The sequence below is a fragment of the Fusarium proliferatum genome, assembly GCF_900067095.1.
Source record: "Fusarium proliferatum ET1 genome assembly, contig: FPRO_scaffold018, whole genome shotgun sequence".
NCBI lineage: Eukaryota > Fungi > Ascomycota > Sordariomycetes > Hypocreales > Nectriaceae > Fusarium > Fusarium proliferatum.
This window is the reverse complement of record NW_022194807.1, coordinates 335,827-354,667: the sequence shown is the minus strand read 5'-3', so window position 1 is coordinate 354,667 and position 18,841 is coordinate 335,827. Positions and strand designations below refer to the sequence as shown.

At 50.3% G+C, this 18,841-nt stretch overlaps 4 protein-coding genes across 4 annotated transcripts; 3 read left to right on the top strand and 1 right to left on the bottom strand.

Annotated features, from left to right (window-relative positions):
- Positions 1–3,963: 3,963 nt before the first annotated feature.
- Positions 3,964–6,378, top strand: FPRO_14797 (uncharacterized protein; the record flags this gene model as incomplete). Its single annotated transcript, XM_031225023.1, has 8 exons — positions 3,964–4,145; positions 4,208–4,284; positions 4,341–4,471; positions 4,589–5,342; positions 5,410–5,569; positions 5,632–5,704; positions 5,767–6,153; positions 6,232–6,378. The coding sequence occupies 8 exons, from the start codon at positions 3,964–3,966 to the stop codon at positions 6,376–6,378; spliced, it is 1,911 nt and encodes a 636-aa protein (XP_031090224.1).
- A 3,318-nt stretch (positions 6,379–9,696) lies between these two features.
- FPRO_14798 (uncharacterized protein) lies at positions 9,697–10,002 on the bottom strand (the record flags this gene model as incomplete). Its single annotated transcript, XM_031225022.1, has 1 exon — positions 9,697–10,002. The coding sequence occupies one exon, from the start codon at positions 10,000–10,002 to the stop codon at positions 9,697–9,699; it is 306 nt and encodes a 101-aa protein (XP_031090223.1).
- A 4,517-nt stretch (positions 10,003–14,519) lies between these two features.
- FPRO_14799 (uncharacterized protein) lies at positions 14,520–17,144 on the top strand (the record flags this gene model as incomplete). Its single annotated transcript, XM_031225021.1, has 4 exons — positions 14,520–15,807; positions 16,269–16,605; positions 16,648–16,901; positions 16,924–17,144. The coding sequence occupies 4 exons, from the start codon at positions 14,520–14,522 to the stop codon at positions 17,142–17,144; spliced, it is 2,100 nt and encodes a 699-aa protein (XP_031090222.1).
- A 123-nt stretch (positions 17,145–17,267) lies between these two features.
- Positions 17,268–18,425, top strand: FPRO_16085 (uncharacterized protein; the record flags this gene model as incomplete). Its single annotated transcript, XM_031225020.1, has 2 exons — positions 17,268–17,424; positions 18,121–18,425. 2 exons carry the CDS (start codon positions 17,268–17,270, stop codon positions 18,423–18,425), a joined length of 462 nt encoding a protein of 153 aa, XP_031090221.1.
- Positions 18,426–18,841: the final 416 nt, after the last annotated feature.

The window sequence follows — 18,841 nt, the reverse complement described above, 5'->3', positions numbered from 1 at the left end:
TACACAAGTGCCCAGATAACAAATACCATACCGCTTCGTAAGTAGTCGGCACAGACGCCAGGCGGATGGCCATCATACCCTCACAGACACGAACCTACCGTATCATTGCATGGGTCGGTAAATCCATCATCATTACTAAAGGAGGACTTGGGGAAATATAGCATCTTACTTTGCAGGTCAAGCATGGGGCCGTGTTGGGCCTCATCACAGTGATGACCCGTTCCCTTCGCATAACCGAACAATCATCAGCGGACCATCAGTAACAGGAAACAGGATGTAAATATGTGAAGCGGTAAGTAATAACATTGCTAGCTTTTTCATGAGAAAATGAAGTAAATGGGGGCCCTCGGACATCGAAAGTAGTTGCTCGAAATGAGCTCAGCTGAGCGAAACTATTCATGCCAGGCAGGACTTGCCAACATCCTCTGTAGCAACCGTAAGGCTATAGGTAACACAGGTACTCATTCGCCATTACAGCTTGTTTCCTCATAATCCAAGGGAGCACTGAATTCACGCGAGGCACAGCCAATGTAGAGACTTGAACCAGATACATCTACGTCTACATCTTGCTACGCAGGCTTTGCTGTTACATTCACTGGTGATGAAAGAAATGAGCTCTCTCACGCACTTCGGCATGCATTCTTTCGCCTCTCTTACGATCCTAGAATGTTCAGGTAAGATATTCTTCATAATACGATCGACTAGAGTGACACTTACTAGCGTTAAGGCAGAATATGAGTAAAAGATTCTACAAGTTGTACCGTACCATTGGCTACGGGTAATCGTCGATCCTGCTCTTTCATACCAAACGGATAATTTGTCACGGGGTTTGCGGTCTGTTGGTATTTCGAGTCGCTCATCTCATTGAATAATTGGTGATTGCTCACCTCCGAGGTCACCTGACAGCTGGACGTTGGGTGCTTTGGTATTCTAACGACGGTCTACTTCAAGGCTCTTTGTCGAACCAGTTCACTACTTGGGAGTTTCTTGTTATGTGCCGCCAGAAGAAAGAATACTTAATATGGGCGTGGAGTGGCATCTTAAGTTTAGATTGCGATCCGCCCTGCATAAGCGGTCAGAGGCCGGGGATTTTCTTCAAGAGGGAAAAGAATATTAGTTGTCGACAGCATACGTGTTATGAAGACCATAGATGCCTTATCCTTGCTCCGGCTGTGAATTACGGACGGGATAGATGTTCAATGGCCTATGATTCGAGATTGTTGTTCCCATGTGGTTCGCATGAAATGTGTACCTGCGTCGCGGCTCCATGTGTGAGTCAAGGGTCTGCCAGTGGAAGTCAGGTACGGAGTAGGTGATCGGTCAATGACAAGCGTCTGTGCGTAGCAGCCCAGGTCTAGACGATTCACTTTTCAACTCTTACCGTACACTAACCATTCGGAAGCGATCCGAGAGGCGCGGAGTCATATCCCTGTGGCAATTCCTGGGGTTTTACGATAGGCCGTGTCAAAAGTCTCGATTATGATGCAACAAGACGCTCGCAATTCACAAAGGCCTACCTCGCAAAGAGTCCACAAACGCGAGACTTCTATGTCCCAGGATCCTGCGGCCTCAACTTAGAGGCGCAGCTGAGGCTCGAAGTGCGGGCTGGCCTCAGAACCAGTGAGAACTATCAAGCTGTAGCTGCATTTGTGACACAACAGAGTTGCAGGCGCCTTGAGATAGATCATGATCTTCGAAGCCGTACAAACTCTCGAATTTGAGTCTATTGTGCAGCTGTGTTATGTATGGCAAGTGGCCAAGACACTGCTTTCAAGAACCCCGTCTAATGCTGATGAACCAGCAAAGAAGCTATTGTACTATGAAACATTATAGGTTTGCTCATATTCGAAGGGGAAACAACGCAGGGACGACAGGGTTCGAGACATTCGGTGATTTAGGAGACACTCCTAGGCTGATTACTAGGTAGGAGATACATAGCTACAGATTGAGCACACCGCTACTTAGCAATGCCAACCGAAACTAGTTTGAGTATGAAAACGGCAGATCAGTATCATCGAGTGAAGCATGTGAAGCCCAAAGAGAAGTCATCACCGTCCAGCGCACAGAAACGTAACAAGAGGAGGTACCCTGAGGCGGCTGCAAAGTACCCAATAGTTTAGGCAGTGACTGGGATCTTGCATGAACAAGGGTTTTCCGTTTCGCCGGAGTTCTCCACCATTCGGGCTGTAGTTTGCGACTCGTCACTAGCATCTGGTGGCGAGAAGCATCCAAAGATAAGGCTTTGTTTAAGCTAGTCAAGGTCCGCGTTTGCGTTGATCCTTGCATAAAATACAACTGGCTTCAAAAGCAGGGCTGGTAGCCTGCAAAATGGCCGACAAGGCCCTTGAATTGACGATCATGAACCCCTGAAGCGCCAAATGTGCCGTCAGGCTCTGCACTGGACGGTGCTAAATTGGGCTTTGTAGTCCCTGGAGACATTTTGAGAACAAGGGTACTGTGAGCCCGGCAGGCTGCGGAAATGCCAGTTTGCATTGTATCCCGTCCCTGCTCGCGCTATCGTTAGACTGATTAAACATACCCTCGGATGAGCGGTGCTCACACGCTGAATGCACCACTCTACGGCAAAACCAACGGTGGGGGAATCGCTTATGCCTTATTTCCTTGATAACAAGGGCCATGGAGGCCAAATACCGGGGATGAAGGCGAAAGACGGTAGGTAATCAAGGGAAGAGACAACAGATCGTCAATGCTGTAGACGCTAATGTGACTAGTACATTACCACGTCTAGTGGAGCTGTGGCGGACAGGATTGTAGAAACAACAGAGCGTTGCTTGTCTCGGATAGCAACCTGCATTAACTAGTGGACTGGAAGCATTTTCTCGTTGTGAAAATGCCGCATTTGGGCGAATTCGCTTTGCCTTTCACTCCCCAGTCACGAAGAACCCACCAACTAACACCGAGAGCAAGGGTAACTTAATTGAGTCTGTCTTTGGTAGGATGGTACCCACTCAGGGGAGTTACAACTGAGGTAGCTGTTTGTGGCTGTCAGGTAATACACGAAAACCGAATGTCAGGGATGCGGCATGCAACGGGGTTCAGCCGTCTCACACCCGTCACCGCACAACTTTCAAGGCTGAAGTTAGCGCCCGCCGCTGGCGCCTGGTGTCACACTTATGTGTGATGAGCTAAATTCAACGATCTGCTAGTTGAAGACGGGAAATCGGCCAACAATACACATACGCGCGCACCGGGCCTTGAGCGTAGTGGGGCCGGGGACTTTTCGATCTGTTGACTTGAGAGTGTCGTCTAATATTTATTCATGTTACATCGAAAGCCTATGTCATTGACGGGAACTGATTCAACGGCATTGCCTTTTTCGTCACCGATTGTAAGTGATCTTGGTTTGGCGGGGGTTCAAGACAGCCGCCTACTAGGCTTCACTGAGCTTCCATATAATACCTAACGGGCGGATGCAATAACAAGGGTTCATCTCCCCTACGTCAGTCTATAATCTAGAGGCTCAAGCTCGGCGCCCCGCCACCAACGGCCGGGACGAACTTCCTGATATGCGATATGGGACAAATTAAATGATCCGTTAGCTGGGTAGGGGAGATCGGCAATATTGAGTCTCTATTCACACTAGCGCAGGCTCAGTCCAACCAAATTTTCAAGTCCTTTGCAGCCAATGAAACAGCTGTAAAGACGAGGCAAGGACGTGGTGACAATCACATGGTAGCCTGCAACGTGTGTTGTCATTAGTATGGCTACCTAACGGTGACTCACCTAAACGAGGCAGCCAAGTATGTAATCTCTAGTGTGGCTACCGCGGGAAGACGGAACACTCCAAAGGAGGCAGCACGAGATAAGCGGGAACAGGGGAGAAAAGCCAGTAATAGATACTGGCTGAAGATAAAAGATGTAGAGCGTCGCTGTTCCAACTCTCCTCGTCTTGTTATCTCTTCACGCTCGTTCAGAACACGTCAGAACATAACACGACTTCTCATGCAATACGTTGAGCAATTGTGCCAGCGAGGTTGGCTCCAAGGCCACAGAGGCCTCGGTATAGCTTTAACCTCTTCTTTACACCAATTTGGGCATGCCGCTGGGCGTGACATAGAAGAAAAGGCTACTAAAAGCGGAGCATCTCTCGACGAGCAGATTCAAAAGCTTACAGTGTCCGTGATGTAGGTGTTTTCCTGACATGACATTTTCAAACGAACGACTAATACATCGTCTTTCCTCGCAGTGTCCCTTCTGGTTTAGCACAACATTCGACGACTACTTCATCACCAGCACCCTTCAACATTTTGGAGGTGACGTACGGTATGTTATCCTCTTAGGCTTTTCTTGTACACGAGGCAGGGCCTGATCCATTATAGTTCACGCAGACCTCACCACCCCGCCCTACACGGACACTTTTATCAAGATCAACGACGACGCTCTACGTAAAGAGCTTAACGAACTAGCCGGAAATATCTGGCACGGAAATATTGGTTTTGGTCAAGACCCTGTAAGATATATCTCGTTCGCGTCCCTTCAAGTCCTCGAAGTACCATTCCTGCAGTCCTTCACAATTATCATAAGACCTGATTCTTTTTCCCCTTCTCTGCTCATTGTTTACATATAGGTCAACGCCAAGCGCCTGTACCATTTCATGGCTCGGCTTATCGAGTACTGCAGATGCGAAGATGGCCATAGTAGCGTATCCTGTGCTTTACAACTTCTGGTATATTGGGCCATCTCGTTCAACTCTACCATTGAGGCAAAGGTAGAGGAGATGCAGGCCACTATGACTGCGGATTTTGAGTACCTATGGGCGCTCTTTGAGCCGGGCAAGATTATGGTAATGGAAAACTTCCGCGGTATGAAAGATCTTACAGTCTGTGCCAGTCTTGTAGAGGTTGAGGAGCTCACCGATAACGACAAACGACAGCTCCGCCTAACTGTGCAAACTATTGACACCACTTCCGGTAAATATGGTTATCACAAGCAAACCCGTTCTATCAGAAGTTTTGTGGGAAAGGAACACGTTTGCGATCTTGTCCTGTACCCATTGTCATACCACAAGGACTCCCAAGAGCTAGAGAAACGATTAGTGTCCCGGGGCCGCGAGTTCATAAAGCTATCGAGCGGCGACTGTTTCCACCACCGAGAGTACGAGGGGAAGGCATTCGTCAATGGGTCAGACATGACACCAGACTGGGAAGGCAAACGCATCATGGTTGACTGCGCCTTGAACAAGATTCAATCTCCTTCTGTGGTGCCGAAAATCGTTCGGGGGCGTCGGAATTCGTGGCTGGACCCGGAAAAGCTGACTGACAAGGAACTCCTCATCTGCTCCGGAACACTACCGGCGATAGCACTATTGGGGGGGAAATTGGGTATGTTTCAAGCAAAAGCAGCGTTCCGTTGCAGGCCAAGAACTGAAGACTAATGTTAATGATATAGGCGCGGTAGCGATCGACTGCCTTCGGCCTGTGCAGTGGCGCGATATCTCGGTGGCCAAGAATGTTGGTCTTGCTGACAACACGAAGGAGAAAATTGAAAAGGTTATGAATGTCACCAAGACCAGTTTCGGTCATCAGGAATCGACGGTCATCCTTTTCCAGTCGGTCCTTCTATAATCTTCATATGGCGTGTATCCAGGATGCCGACTAACTAGAGACACAGTGGTGATACCAACTCGGGAAAGAAATGGACTGTCGAGGTCATTGCGGAAGAGTTGAGACGCCCTGTCTTTAATGTGAGTTTATGTTCTTTTATACGAGATCTTAGAATAGCGCTAATGCAGATACCAACTTCAAGGTATCGCCCCTCTCCAATCCTCAAAGTTCCCCATCGAATTGGACCTATGAATTTTGTAATCGGTGGGGAGCTATTATGTACATCCAAGAGCCTATCAACGCCATGGTAGATAGAGGTAGGCATGTACCACCCATCCACTTTATCGGGCTCGAGTGCTTGGCGGACGACTTGCGAAAATTGAAGGGAGTCATGTGCTTCATCACAACATCGTATGCTCAATGGGTCCGATCCGAGTTTTGGCCATCCGTAATGCTTGGAGTCAAGTTCGAGAAAGCTGGACCCAAGGGAGCAACGTTAATTTGGTCTAACATGGTCGCGCAAGCCGGGGTGGAGCTCTCAGACAAGGAAATCCAGTCATTAGCAAAAGGAGAGTTTGGAATCTCACAGGTACGTCGAAAAGTAGCCACTAAGCAGCAAAAAGTAAGACTAAGTCGCGAGTTGGGGCTAATGAGAACGACGTACCAGATCAACAGCGTGGTGAAACTAGCACTGAGACTGGCTGAGAGCGAGAGAAGCAAACCAGGTCTCGAGCATTTTGAAAGGGCGCAGGAGATGCGAAACGAATTCCTTCAGGGTACGGGGATTGAACAAGACGTGACTCTTTACTCTTGACTATCTATCTCTTTCCCAAGGATTATCTTGTTTCTTTTTTTCCTTTCAATTTATTTGTGTCATAAAGCGTGCAGGCGCTAGGCAGTATGCTAGGCATACAGGCCAAGGCATTCCCAACCCACACACCCCCACAAACTTCAGCATTATCACCGCGTCGTCAACACAGGATTTTTCGTTTTATTCTGTAATTATAAAATATAACCCGGTTCTATTTATTTCAGTGGAAACGGAATCGCAGCTGTCAGATCATGAAAAGAGGATGTTATTGTCCATTAAGGACGTGGTAAAACACTCGGTCAAGCTCACAGCATTGCATGATCGATGCGCCGGGAGCCGGGCCATCCGCACGGCACATCAGAAACATCGGTCGCTTTCTGTAGAGCAGAAAGATAATCTAGTCAGTCATGTTATCGGACGACAGCGCGCTTTTCAGCCTCTCACGAAGAAGGATACCCATGACTTCGCAGAGGCGTTATCATCAGTCACCGGGCAAGCCTGGTATATCGGCAAGAACTGGGTTGACAGATTATATATCCGCCATCACGAGTCATAGAATCCGCGAGGAAGCGTTGTATGACAGAGGAGTCACTTTCCCGGTACCATGATGGTCTTAACTGTGTAGTCAACACCAAGAAGACAACTAGGCCTTATATGTACAACGTTGACGAGACCGCCGTTCAAATCGGTGAGATCAATGGCGGCATAATAGTCGGAACGGCGTTGATTTCTTCCTCAGAGAGGATGAAATCTGACAATACGACTTGGAGCTCGATAATCGAGTCCGTATCAGGGGCCGGTCGGCGTCTCACGACCTGTATCGGTTTACCGGCATGAACCTCCAAGAACAGTGGCTTCTAGCCGTTTTTCCTGTTTGGAAGTACACTTGTAGTCCAGCCGATCGTTCTAATAGCGACATCTTATTCCGTTTGTTTATGGGGGTATCCACCGCAGACTAAGCCGAAGGATCGTGATCAATGGAGACTATTGGTCTTAGACCAGGATAATTCACATATTACATCGGAATTAATGAATAAAGCGTGGCTGCATAAGATTTTGCTCTCTTATTTACCCTCAAAATCATCAAATATTACTCAGTCCCTCGATGTTGTCATATTTGGGCCGTTGAAAACGTACTGTTGCCAATTGCCCGCTCTTGGGCCTGATACGAAGCAGCCTCGCCGCACCAACAACAACTTTTCCTAAAAGCTTATGAGAGGGTTTCATTGACAGCCTTGAGCTGCAAGAACATAGTAAATGGTTTCTCGGCCTCTGGGCTTTTCCCGATCAATCTATAGAAGGCGTTGGCGGCGTTGAAGTCAAGGGAGAAGCAGCGCGAGCGCTTCAACGGGCCTCTAACACCAAGGAAGGCCAAGTAATTCCTGCTGCGATCTGGGGTACGCCCCAAGGAAGCGTGATGTTCAAAAACAACTGGAAGCCGTTGAAAATCAATGAATTCCCTTTATTCGCGACTTCAATTGTATTATGAAGAAGGCGATGAAATATATCGACTAGAAGATCAGTGAAATTCAACGCCTGGAGGGAGTGGGGGGAAGTGGTGCTGAAGGCGTCAGTAGCAATAAGAGAGCGACTGGCCGAGCCGCCGTTCAATTTGACCCCAACAAAGCTTTCCCTTAGATTGAATAGATTATCTCGGCTCGTTACCAGGCTGAAAAGAACTTGGTACATTATATCGAGGGAGATAAAAGAAAACAGTGTAAAAATAATACACCAAAAGCATAGGCTGTAAATACGTTATACGGTTGTGATGACACCACGGGTGGCGGTGAGTCAGTCTAGATAATTACCTTATTGGGAAGCATACACGTGCCTGAACTATGAATGCCCCCCCTTCCCAATGTTCACTGGCAATAAATCATCCCGTACTACTCAAATTCCCCTTTTCATAATATATCACCACCAATATAATCACCAAGACCAAAACCATGTGTCAGGTAGTTAAAGAGAACGGTAACAAACCCTAGAAGGAGAGTCAGAGTCAGAATCACTGCATGCCATGTGAGGCTACGGGATCGACGCAGCGTCTCAAGCCTATTGATCAGCCTCAAGATCACGTCGAGGCCTTCTCCATCCCCGCTCTCCTGTCGGCTGTCGGAACATGACGTTGATCACCAACGAACCATCGCCATTAAGTCCCAGCAGCAACTGTTGCCTCACGACATCTAGGTTCACAGTCCGCATGGGCGACAGCTGTACCAGCCTGTGCTGGTGTTTGCGACTGCGCCGGAGGACAAGACGGGGACTAATGGGAACGCTTCTAAGAAGAGATGCGATGAGGGAGATTGGGTTGGAGGAGTCGTGATGGGAAAATGATTGAATGCGCTTGGGTTAACGGACGGTATGGAACACACGCGACGGAGCTGGGGTAGTTCGTGACATGCCAATCAGATCAATTGGGTTTTATTTGCTTTATTCTGCGTTTCGACAAAAACAATACAACAACCACAAGGGCTTTCTACGCGTGTCTGTATCAACGAATTGGGATCAATCACTGTACGAGCATAGCGAGCACGATTGTTGAGGAACAATATATCACAATTGCTGCCCCAACACCATCATCCCAATTAAAGCGTCAGCACTCAAACCCCCACCCTACATCTTGCCATCCCTGCCTCATCGCTATCTCAGCCCTTGATCCAGCGCCATACCTCTCAGGCCTTACCGTCTCGCCAGCAAGCTGCGGCCCCGGCATCTCGACATTACTAAAGCCCATTCCCATAGCCTCAATCTCGAGGCCCGGTGGTAGTAGAGCAGACAAGAAGCCGATGGTCTCTGCAAAAGGGCAGATTTTGATCGCATTATTAGCGGAATGCCGAGTACGTCACCATCACAAGATGACGTAGATCTTTGGTCCTGCCGTACTCATGATAATACTTCACAATTTCTTTCAGTCTACAGCGTTAGTCTCTCACCTCACATTTACGATCTACTAATGTGCATGCGCACAATTCCGGAATCCTAATCGTCCATCTGGAGATTGGGTGATTCCCTTGAGTTTCAGCCTACGCTTCTGTATCGGCCTACGGTAGTTCGATGATTCCATCACCAAGTTCCATTTGCACCCCTTACCTTTGGTTTCTGGTGCCTATACCTACGCCTATGTTCGCAGTAACATTCACTCACTCACTGTCTCTATTAACTCGGACTTATTGTTCGCTCGTGTCACTCTCTACCACGAAAATGATTACGACTGAAGATTTAAATTTAAGTTTATCATTCGTCTTCGGTCGCTCTGTTCATTTTTGTTTCACAATCACTCATTCTCATTCGTGGAGCTATCGCCACTACCTAGCCAAGAGTTCACCGTCGCTCGATCTTGAAAAACCCGAGAAGTCCCTCTTCGAACTTCTCCGGACTCTCAATATATCTCAAGAGAGTCTGATAGATGGTAAACACAGGAGTGCCGCTTGATCTGTTCAAGTCAGACGCGAATGCGCTGATCGCGTCCCAGTACTCCTCGCGTATCGCATACTCCATCGCCCGTTTCACCCAGAACCTCTCGTCGTCTGACAATCCGTTATACGCTCTCTCCTGATGCTCCGCACTCGTTAAGTGGGAGACACCGCCTTCCGGCTTTCGTGTCTGGTTTGATTTCGTGTCACTCATCGTCGCACTCCTTGCTCCTGATATTTGGACAGTAAAGGTTCTACCTAAACAAAACAGTGTATCCTTCACTAATTGTTTAGCATCGACTCATCTCTTCGTCGCGACACTCTCGTTCCTACGTCATGATTAGTAACTGTTCGTTTCCACTCACACGGACCTCCGCCTGTCGCCACACTCACCCCGTTCGTGCTTAGATCTCACGATCCCCTCACCTTGTTCGGTTCATCTATTCGATGATGATGACACCAGATCCGTCCCTGGCCGAGAACAACAAAGTTGTAACTGGAAGATTACTCACCCAGTTCGTAAAAGACTAGCGTCTGCACTATCGTATAAGAGCTTCGTCCCTCACTCAGTCCTGTGCGCCTTGGCTCCTGAAACTGAAAGAATTAACACAATCAGCTCGATCCTTCGCTGAAGTCGGTCGCTGTCGCTGCCACTTACTAATAGACGTGTAACTGTCCACGTACTCCTGTTCGTCGTTAGCGGAGTCACTCACTCGTTCGTAATTGACTCGTCTCAATAAACCACCTTCACTTACCGTTCAGTTTCGTTTCTGATGAATATACCAGATGAGAGTTGTCTTACTGGACGTAAAGTAAGAAAGTGGAAATCCTATTTCAAACTTCTCTGGGGGAATTTGTCCCTCATATACCCCACTGCGCCCCTGCTTCAGGTGGGGCAGTTTGACCAGACCGATCGCTGCGCTCTCTGTGGTCAACGCCGACGGGCCTTCGTTCCTCCGTCACTTCGTCCACTTAGAAGTCAGCTTCAGTCGTCCCTTTTCCTTACTGCTTGATCCTTCACTGCACTCATGGTGTTCGCTACACAGACAAGTCTATTTCGCCCGGTACACCACTGCATATGGGGATCTGTTGCCGCTACCGTGCAGTAGTGGCTGTTAAGCTTGGCCCGCATTCCGTCTGCCCCGGCGATGAATAGCCAGCGTTGAACATAAATCCCGCTCGCAACCCACCTCTCATTAGGGGTTCTATTGTTCATGAATTTTCTCTGCTCAAGAAGACAAAGCTTTCCATTATTAATTTTGCTGCTCGCCGATGAAAAAGAGTGCATCATTCCTGTAGAGATCGCCGACTTGGAAACCTGGAGTGCTACTGGTGCTTCCCTGAATCGACCCCGCAGCTATTTGATGTACTGTATTTTGACCCACAAGACCGATTCGTCCTGAAGCAGGAGGTGGGGCCTTAAGGCTGGGTTGTGTCGCTCGTATCGGATGTGTGGTAACGGCTGGACTTCACGCACCATCTGGCTGTATCTTGACAATGCTCCTCAAGCTGCCCGCTACGACCAAAAGAAAAGTAATAACAGTCGGTACTATGGGTCTGTCTATACAATATTAGAAGTTGTTTGCATTGTCTCGTATGGGCAAACGTGAGCTTGTGTCATGGAGCTTTGCTGTACCGAAAGGCCCCTGGAAAAGACTTGTGTGAATGCATGTTAGCAATCTTAACCTGTGTGAGAGTCCAGCCGAAGAGGCCCAGACCTGATGACTAACTGTGGGCTTTCTTATCGATACCTGTGTCAGGATTAGCAGAGTTACAGGTACTACATTGGTGCCGAATGATGATATTGATGCATCACTCTACCTGGCCGGAGGACACTTCTCAATGATCCATTATTCTCAAAGAATACATATCTAGTCACTGGTTTACCGTGAAGAGAAAACTGCCCGAAATTGCCATTTCTTGTTTCATTTACATGAGAGCATGCTGATCTTTGCTGCTAATTCGATTTTCTCATCTTGAGTGACAATAATGCAAACCATTGTGAGGACGATCCCAACCAGAGTTTGGCCACAATAGAGAAACGAGATTTGTGCATAGTCGATCAGAAGCCATATTCTGACCACAATCTATGGAGGAAATGGTATTAAATAATAATTAGGGGAATATCTATGAATCAAGAAAAGGGCAGTGAATAGCACAGCAACATGGAATCAGAAACAGGCCAAATTTCCATCCAAGAAGATGCTTTCCAATCTCTTTAATCCTCCAAATCCAATGAGTCTGTCTTTGTAAACGTGAACGTAGCGTGGGATATTAGGAGTCACAGGATTGGCCAGCAATATTCCAGACGGAGATCATCATTCCTCTTTCGTATCTTATGCACGCACTCGTGGACTGTCTATCTCCTCCCCGTGGACTGTCTTGTTTCTTGTTTTCCTTTGAATTTCTTTGGGTCATAAAACGTGTGGGCGGTATGCTAGGCACACAACCATCAGAGAATTGCTGAATTGATAAGCATACACGTACTTGAACTATGAAACCGACGTAAAGAATCGCTTGGCCATTCTGCCTGTTGGCGGGTTCCATTTCTTTGTCTCCGGCGTACATGCTACTATCAAGGCCAAATTCAGCGCCTCTGATCATCCAACCTCTTTTCCATAAAGCCGCCATATTCATGTTCTACGTGTCGAGAAAGCCTCGAATAGGAAGGACATGAAAACATGATGTTCTGTTCTTAATCAATTCTCTTATAAATTGCTCGCTGTGACTTGTAGACAAAACGAAATAATCTTGGATGTCATGACTTGTTTTCCGAAAGGTCAGGTTGAGCAGATATGACTCAGTGATGAGTGCAATACTCGATGCCTTGTTGCCTCAACTATAAATCACCAAAGGAATAAGAAAGCAAAGGTTTACCAGCCCGCAATCGACTTCGCTTGGTGTGCCTAGGGGATGTGAATTTGCGCACGTCAAACCTGGATAAACCGTGTTGAGAGGTTGCCGGATGCATCTCCAGCCGGCGCAAACCCGAGAAGCGGTCGGGATGACGTCAGAGACTGTCATTTCTGCGGTTTGCGTTCCTGTGTTCGTTGTAGGGCTAGAGGCGAGGAGATCCACTGCCTGCATGTGAAACATCTCTGCAATGGACGTTGTCCGATCTGGCGGAGAACGAGGGCCGTGCTTAGCGAGGTGCACCGCTGCGCATGGGGACGCGTTGCCGCTACCGTGCCGCAGCAGCTGTTAAGCTTGCCTCCGTTCTTTGTACTCGAGTACACCCGCGGCCCCACCCTTTCAGCTTCTCCACTACAGACCCGCATTCCGTCTGCCCCGTCAATGGACAGCCAATATTAAACAAACCCCCACTCGCAACCCACTTCTCCTTCGGGGATCTCGTGTTTATGATTCTCCCCTGCTCAACGGGCCAAGCGTCCCGCGGCGCTACATTCGCTGCTTGCCCGTACAAAGAGGGTTGTCCGATCCCAAGGATGTATTGATTGCTTGAATGGTGGCATGCTGGCCTGGTCGAGAAGGATCCCGGGTGACAAGGAAATCGACCTGCAGGGAGACGTTGATGTCCAGGGGGTTCTGCAGCTCGTCGATCTGGCATTGCCTGTCAGAGTAACATTGTCTTTTAGCATCCGGGTTCCTTGCACGACACTGTCGATCGGCAGGGGTGGAGGCGTGGTGATTTCAGCCATCCAACACTACTGAGAACAGCACTACTGCAGAAGAAGACAACGACGAGGTTTCGCCCATAACCTCCTCCGTCAGTCGATGTATTCATGTACTAAGTTAGATGGCGTCGCCGACTCTTGTTAGCCCCACAAAGGTCGCCCTTTGTTTGAACACTACTCATTCTTAGTTTTACTCGCGCTTCCGTCTCAGCCTTCCCGGCTCTACAATATTTGCCCGACTTACTTGCTTTTCTTATCTTATTAGGTCTCTCCATGCGCTGTCTAATTTTACTGCCATCTTGTTTCTTGTCTTCTGTCGCTTTGTCTCTCTCATCTCTTAGACTCTTAACTCCTCTAATTGCTCTTGCCCTTCCTTGTCCGGTCTCACTCTCTCCACTTACACTCCAACCTAGAATGACACTACTGCGTTGAATTCGGCACCTTAAGTACTCATCACATGTACTCGACTGGCAGCGTAAATAAAATCTCCATACACGAGTTCCTTCCGCAGTCCGCCACACCATCCAGTGGACTACGCCCTTCGAGTTGATGAGCTTATCCACACCAATTCTTAGAGCAACGATTCCTCGGCACATTTACCTCGCTCGCCCGATTCGCATTTTTATATATCATACGTCCGTTCAGAATCTCCCGGTGAAATATTGGGTTGAGTGTACGAGATCAAGCACAATCATCAGGCGATCTTTCCACTCAATATCTCCCCACAACCGAAAGACGTGAAAGTGAACCTGCGGCTACAGCAGCTTTGTCACCACGAAAGGATAGGGGCCTAGAGTCTTAACGTGGCAACCTCCTCCTTCTTTCGCTTTCCGAAGATCTATACATGCTCTCCGATCCTCGCCGGATGACCCCCTGAAGCTACCTCAGCCCAATGGCAAGCTTTGATACGAGTGTCATGTCTTCTCACCCTGCACCCAATGAACTTGTGAAAAGACCTTGGAAAGCACACCTTCCTTCGTCATCACACTTTCTTGGCATACAAGTGTTAAGAAAGTGGCCCTGTCTACACCAAAATCCTTAACAAGTGCACAACAAACATTTCAATCTGCGCTTTGCGCAGTCGCAAGTCGCAGCGATGGCTTCGTCTCCGACGATCCCGCCTGTCGCCCCGGACCCCTTCGATCTAGGGGTCCACACTCCCGCTAATCTGAACCGAAGAGCCCGTGCAGCCCTCTTGCAGAACAGCCCCGCGGTCGTGAACAGCCCCATTGGTGTTTCACCCAGACCTGGGCGGACGGCCCAGACACCGTCCTCGCCACTCAACGCCGCCACCACTGCTGCAGCTACGGAAGGAGCTGAGCGTGCCAATCCCGCATCGACCCCTGAACAGCAACCAATCTCTATTATCGAATCGGCCAATGATCTCGCGCGTAAACACGCGGAAGAGTACGACGCCAAACTAATGGTCTTCCAGGCCTTCTGCGCCAAGCTTGAAGAAGCCAACAAGCAATTCACCTCCGGACCGCAGCGACGTTTCGCTCAGAAGTTTGTCGACAGCGTCCTTGACGCCTGGAAACGAGAGCTTTCTAGCGATGTACCAGCTTCTAAACCTACCTACAGCAGTGTCGCCGCCGCCTCGCTCCCCGCTGACCGCGCCCGCACAGCCCACCAGCATCATCATCATCAACAACAACAACAGCACCGACAATCGGGCCCACCTCATCGCCAAGAGCAACAAGCCACCATCGCCGCCCCACCCCGACAGGACCTCCGCGTCTTCGTCCGTCTAGAAGCCGGAGCTCCGGCTAGGGACCATAGCGGCTATGCCATCCGGACCCTGATCAGGGAAAAACTCGGCACCGTCTCGGACAAGGTCCGACAGGTATTCCAGGTCAGGTCGGGATGGGCAGTCCTGACTGCCGACCATGAAACACGCGATTTTCTCGTAGAGAAGCAGGCCGAGTGGGCGGCTGAGCTGGGAGCTACGGCGGTAGAAACAAACAAGGAATGGCATACTTACGTGGTCTCAGACTTTCCCAGAAGACTGACCGACTTTCGCGGCAACGAGGTGGATAGTGACAGCGTTGTCAGTGATGAGATAGAAATCCAGACAGGGCTCAAGCCCGTTGATATACGTCCTGGAAGACAATTCTCGGATAACCCTTTGACCAAGACTCTCCTTGTCTCCTTCCTGAAGCCCACCAAGAAGAGGTTCTGGTCCCTCTTCGGGAGCCGGGCGGCCAGACTCGTAGACAAAAGCGACGTACCCAAGCAGTGCGAAACGTGCTGGGGCTACCACTTTACCCGCAAGTGCCATAGACAGCCAGTCTGCCAACGCTGTGGCAAGACTGGCCACTCTGGAGACGACTGCGCTGCATGGGAGCAGTGCGTCAATTGCTTAGGCCCTCACGATGCCAGCCTTCGTACGTGTCCAGCCCGGCCGAAGAAAGTGCGTGGCGTCCTCCGCCGGCTCAGCAAAGAACAACGGGAACACATAGAGGGCCTGAGACGTACCGACAACGTCACTTGGATTCACAACCAGAATCCCACATAGAAATCCGACAAGACACGACCGAGCTGCTGAGGGACGATACCCCAGCAGACGAACGTCCAGACGCTCGAGACTCGAGCCCGGCCGGCGTCACGAGCACTCGTGATATGGTGGCCACCGCCCCCAGGGCGGGTTATGAAATGGAGGAGCCCGAGCATCCTAGACCAGGCTCGCCACGAAAGCGTCGAATTGTACTCATTACTCGTCCTCATGACCAGGAATAGATATTCGCAGACACGAAAGAACGACAGGAAGCCGCTAAGTCGCATTGCAACCCCCGACTGCGCTCTGGCACTGGCTGACTCGGAACGATATGACATCGTGCTCCTGCAGGAGCCGTGGACAGCCCATACGAAAACGCCTTGCTTGACAGACCCACTACACCTCACCCAGTAGAGTCCTGGGACAGTAACGATACTCGACCTAGAGTGATGACATATGTCCGACGAGACCCAAGGCTTCTCGCTGACCAGATACGACCGTTCCAGACTCGCGATATTCTCTGGATCACAATCAATGGCGTGACTGTAGTCAACTTCTACCGCCAGAACGACGAAAGGGATGCCCTTGACACGCTGCTCCGATGGCCGCCCGGAAGCTGCCTCGTCGCTGGCGATTTCACTGAACAACGCAGAAGGGCAGACTACGGACCGCGGCCAAGAGATTGCCGGTTGGGCATCAGAGAATGACATCGACCTGCTTAACACTTTAGATATCCCACCAAACCCCGAACACAATCGCTTTTGCCAACATCCCACTTGCTGAAAGCCACTGTTGAGGACCATTCCCGTCGCCACTTCACCCTCAGCTTGACTCTCCCCAACATAAAGCCCGCTCCACTACAGCCGGGCAAGATTCGAGTGACGACAGAAGATGAGCTTAAACGATCCGTCGAGACCGTAGAGCTTGAGCCACAGAGACCCCCTCAGAGATTCAACGCCCGCGGAGCTGGACAATTGTTCACTTGTAAATCTGCTAACATCAGCAGCGAAGGCAGTGGGTCGGCCCTCACGGAAAGGTGGCTGCCCAGCTCCATGGTGGACAGAAGAGTGCGCCTGTGCGGCGGCTGCATTCGGCCTCAAGAGACCCCCTAGCTTCAATCAGGATGTTAAGATCGCCAAGAGAGACTTTCATCGCGTGGTCCGCCGAGCAAAACGAAAGTACTGGCGGGAACTCATCGATAGCTTCTCCAGCGCAGTGCTGTCTTAAGCCGTCGGGGCAAATCCGGGGCCTTCCAGCCGCCTCCCCTGCAGGTCGACGACGCTGTATACGAAACTCAGATGGACAAGGCGAGCGCACTTCGGGGAGCGTTACTGGAACGCGGAACTTCTGATGACGATATTGACCCGAACGTCTCCTCCTCGATCGATCACATTCTCACCCGAGTCCCTAGACGAGGCACAGCATGCGACTATCCATACAGGCAATACTTCCCCTGGGGCGGATAGCATCACCGTCAATCTTCTCAAACCCGGGTGGCACATCGTCGGTACGTGTTTGTTCGAAAGGTGCCTTCTTGGGTCATCACCCGGAACCATTCAAGCAGGCGGAGGTGGTCATGATCGCGAAGCCGGGACGACGAGACCTCACAAAGCCAGGGGCTGGCGACCATCTCCTTGCTCTCCTGTCTCGGAAAGGGGCTGGAAAGATTGATCGCTCGCCGCTTGGCGTGGGCAGCTGTTCACTATGGGCCTTCAAAAGCGGCGCTCCCCCAAAGGTCGGCAACAGACCTGGTGACCGCCTTGATCCACGATATCGAAGAAGCATTTGCACGCAAGAAGGTGGCCACCCTGGTCACGATGGATATCCAAGGTCCCCTTCAACCGTGCGAAGAGACTAGTCTTGCGTCTCCGTGAACAGGGCTGGCCCGACCATCTCGTCAGATGGGCTGAGTCCTTCATGAAGGATCGTTCAGCCCGCGTGAGGTATCAAGAACCCTCACGCCCTTCGCTCCTCTCCAGTGTGGACTGCCTCAAGGCTCACCAGTATCGCCCATCCTCTTCCTGCTCTACACTGAGCCAATCCACCGACTAGGCAACCCCAGGGCCGCTTCGGCTACGCAGACGACACGGCTATCCTTTCTATAGGCGACACAATAGATGAAACCACTGCACCGGCCTCCAGCTCCATCGGCGAGATGGTTCGATGGGGTGCAGCAAATGGCGTTTCGTTTGACCCGAAAAAGACCGAAGTCATGCACTTCTCTCGCAGCAACCTCAGGACCACGCCGGCTATCGCCACGGCGATGTCGAGAAGCCCCCCGAGCCAGCCTACCGGCGGGTGGGTGACAGCAGGCTACCGTTCCGCGTTCACGTCGAAAAGTGGGCGGCCAAGGCGCATGCCGTCGCCTATCATCTACGGGGTCTCGCCAACACGAAGGCCCTCCCAAGCCGTGAAGTGCCGTCATGGCTTGTGTCGAGCCGGTACTATTGCATGGATCTGAAGCCTGGTACCCGGGCACCACCAGACCGCGATGGAGTCAGCCTATAGAGACACGCCATCGAGCAATCAACATCTCATACAAAGAATGAACAAGGCCTTACACCAGTCCATGAGAGCCATACTGCCCATCTGGAAAACGACGCCCATCACCATCCTCCACCCCGAGAGCGCCATACCCGGACTTGGAAAAACGGCGATGGAGATTCTCCGCGCGGCTCAAATCACTTGACGACGCTCATCCTCTTGTGCGGAGAACGTTGCCAACCCTACTACTACCACGATTCATAAAGCGAAGGTATCAACAGGCAGAAAATAGCTTTAGAACACGACTCCGACGCACAGATGAGCTTCTTGTCTCGTGCAGGCGTCCTAAGCTCCTCCAGAAACGCTTCCAACAAGAAGAGATGCCACCCTTGCAGACAGCATCAAAGGAGAAGACAGCCAAGGCCTTTCTCCGCTGGGTC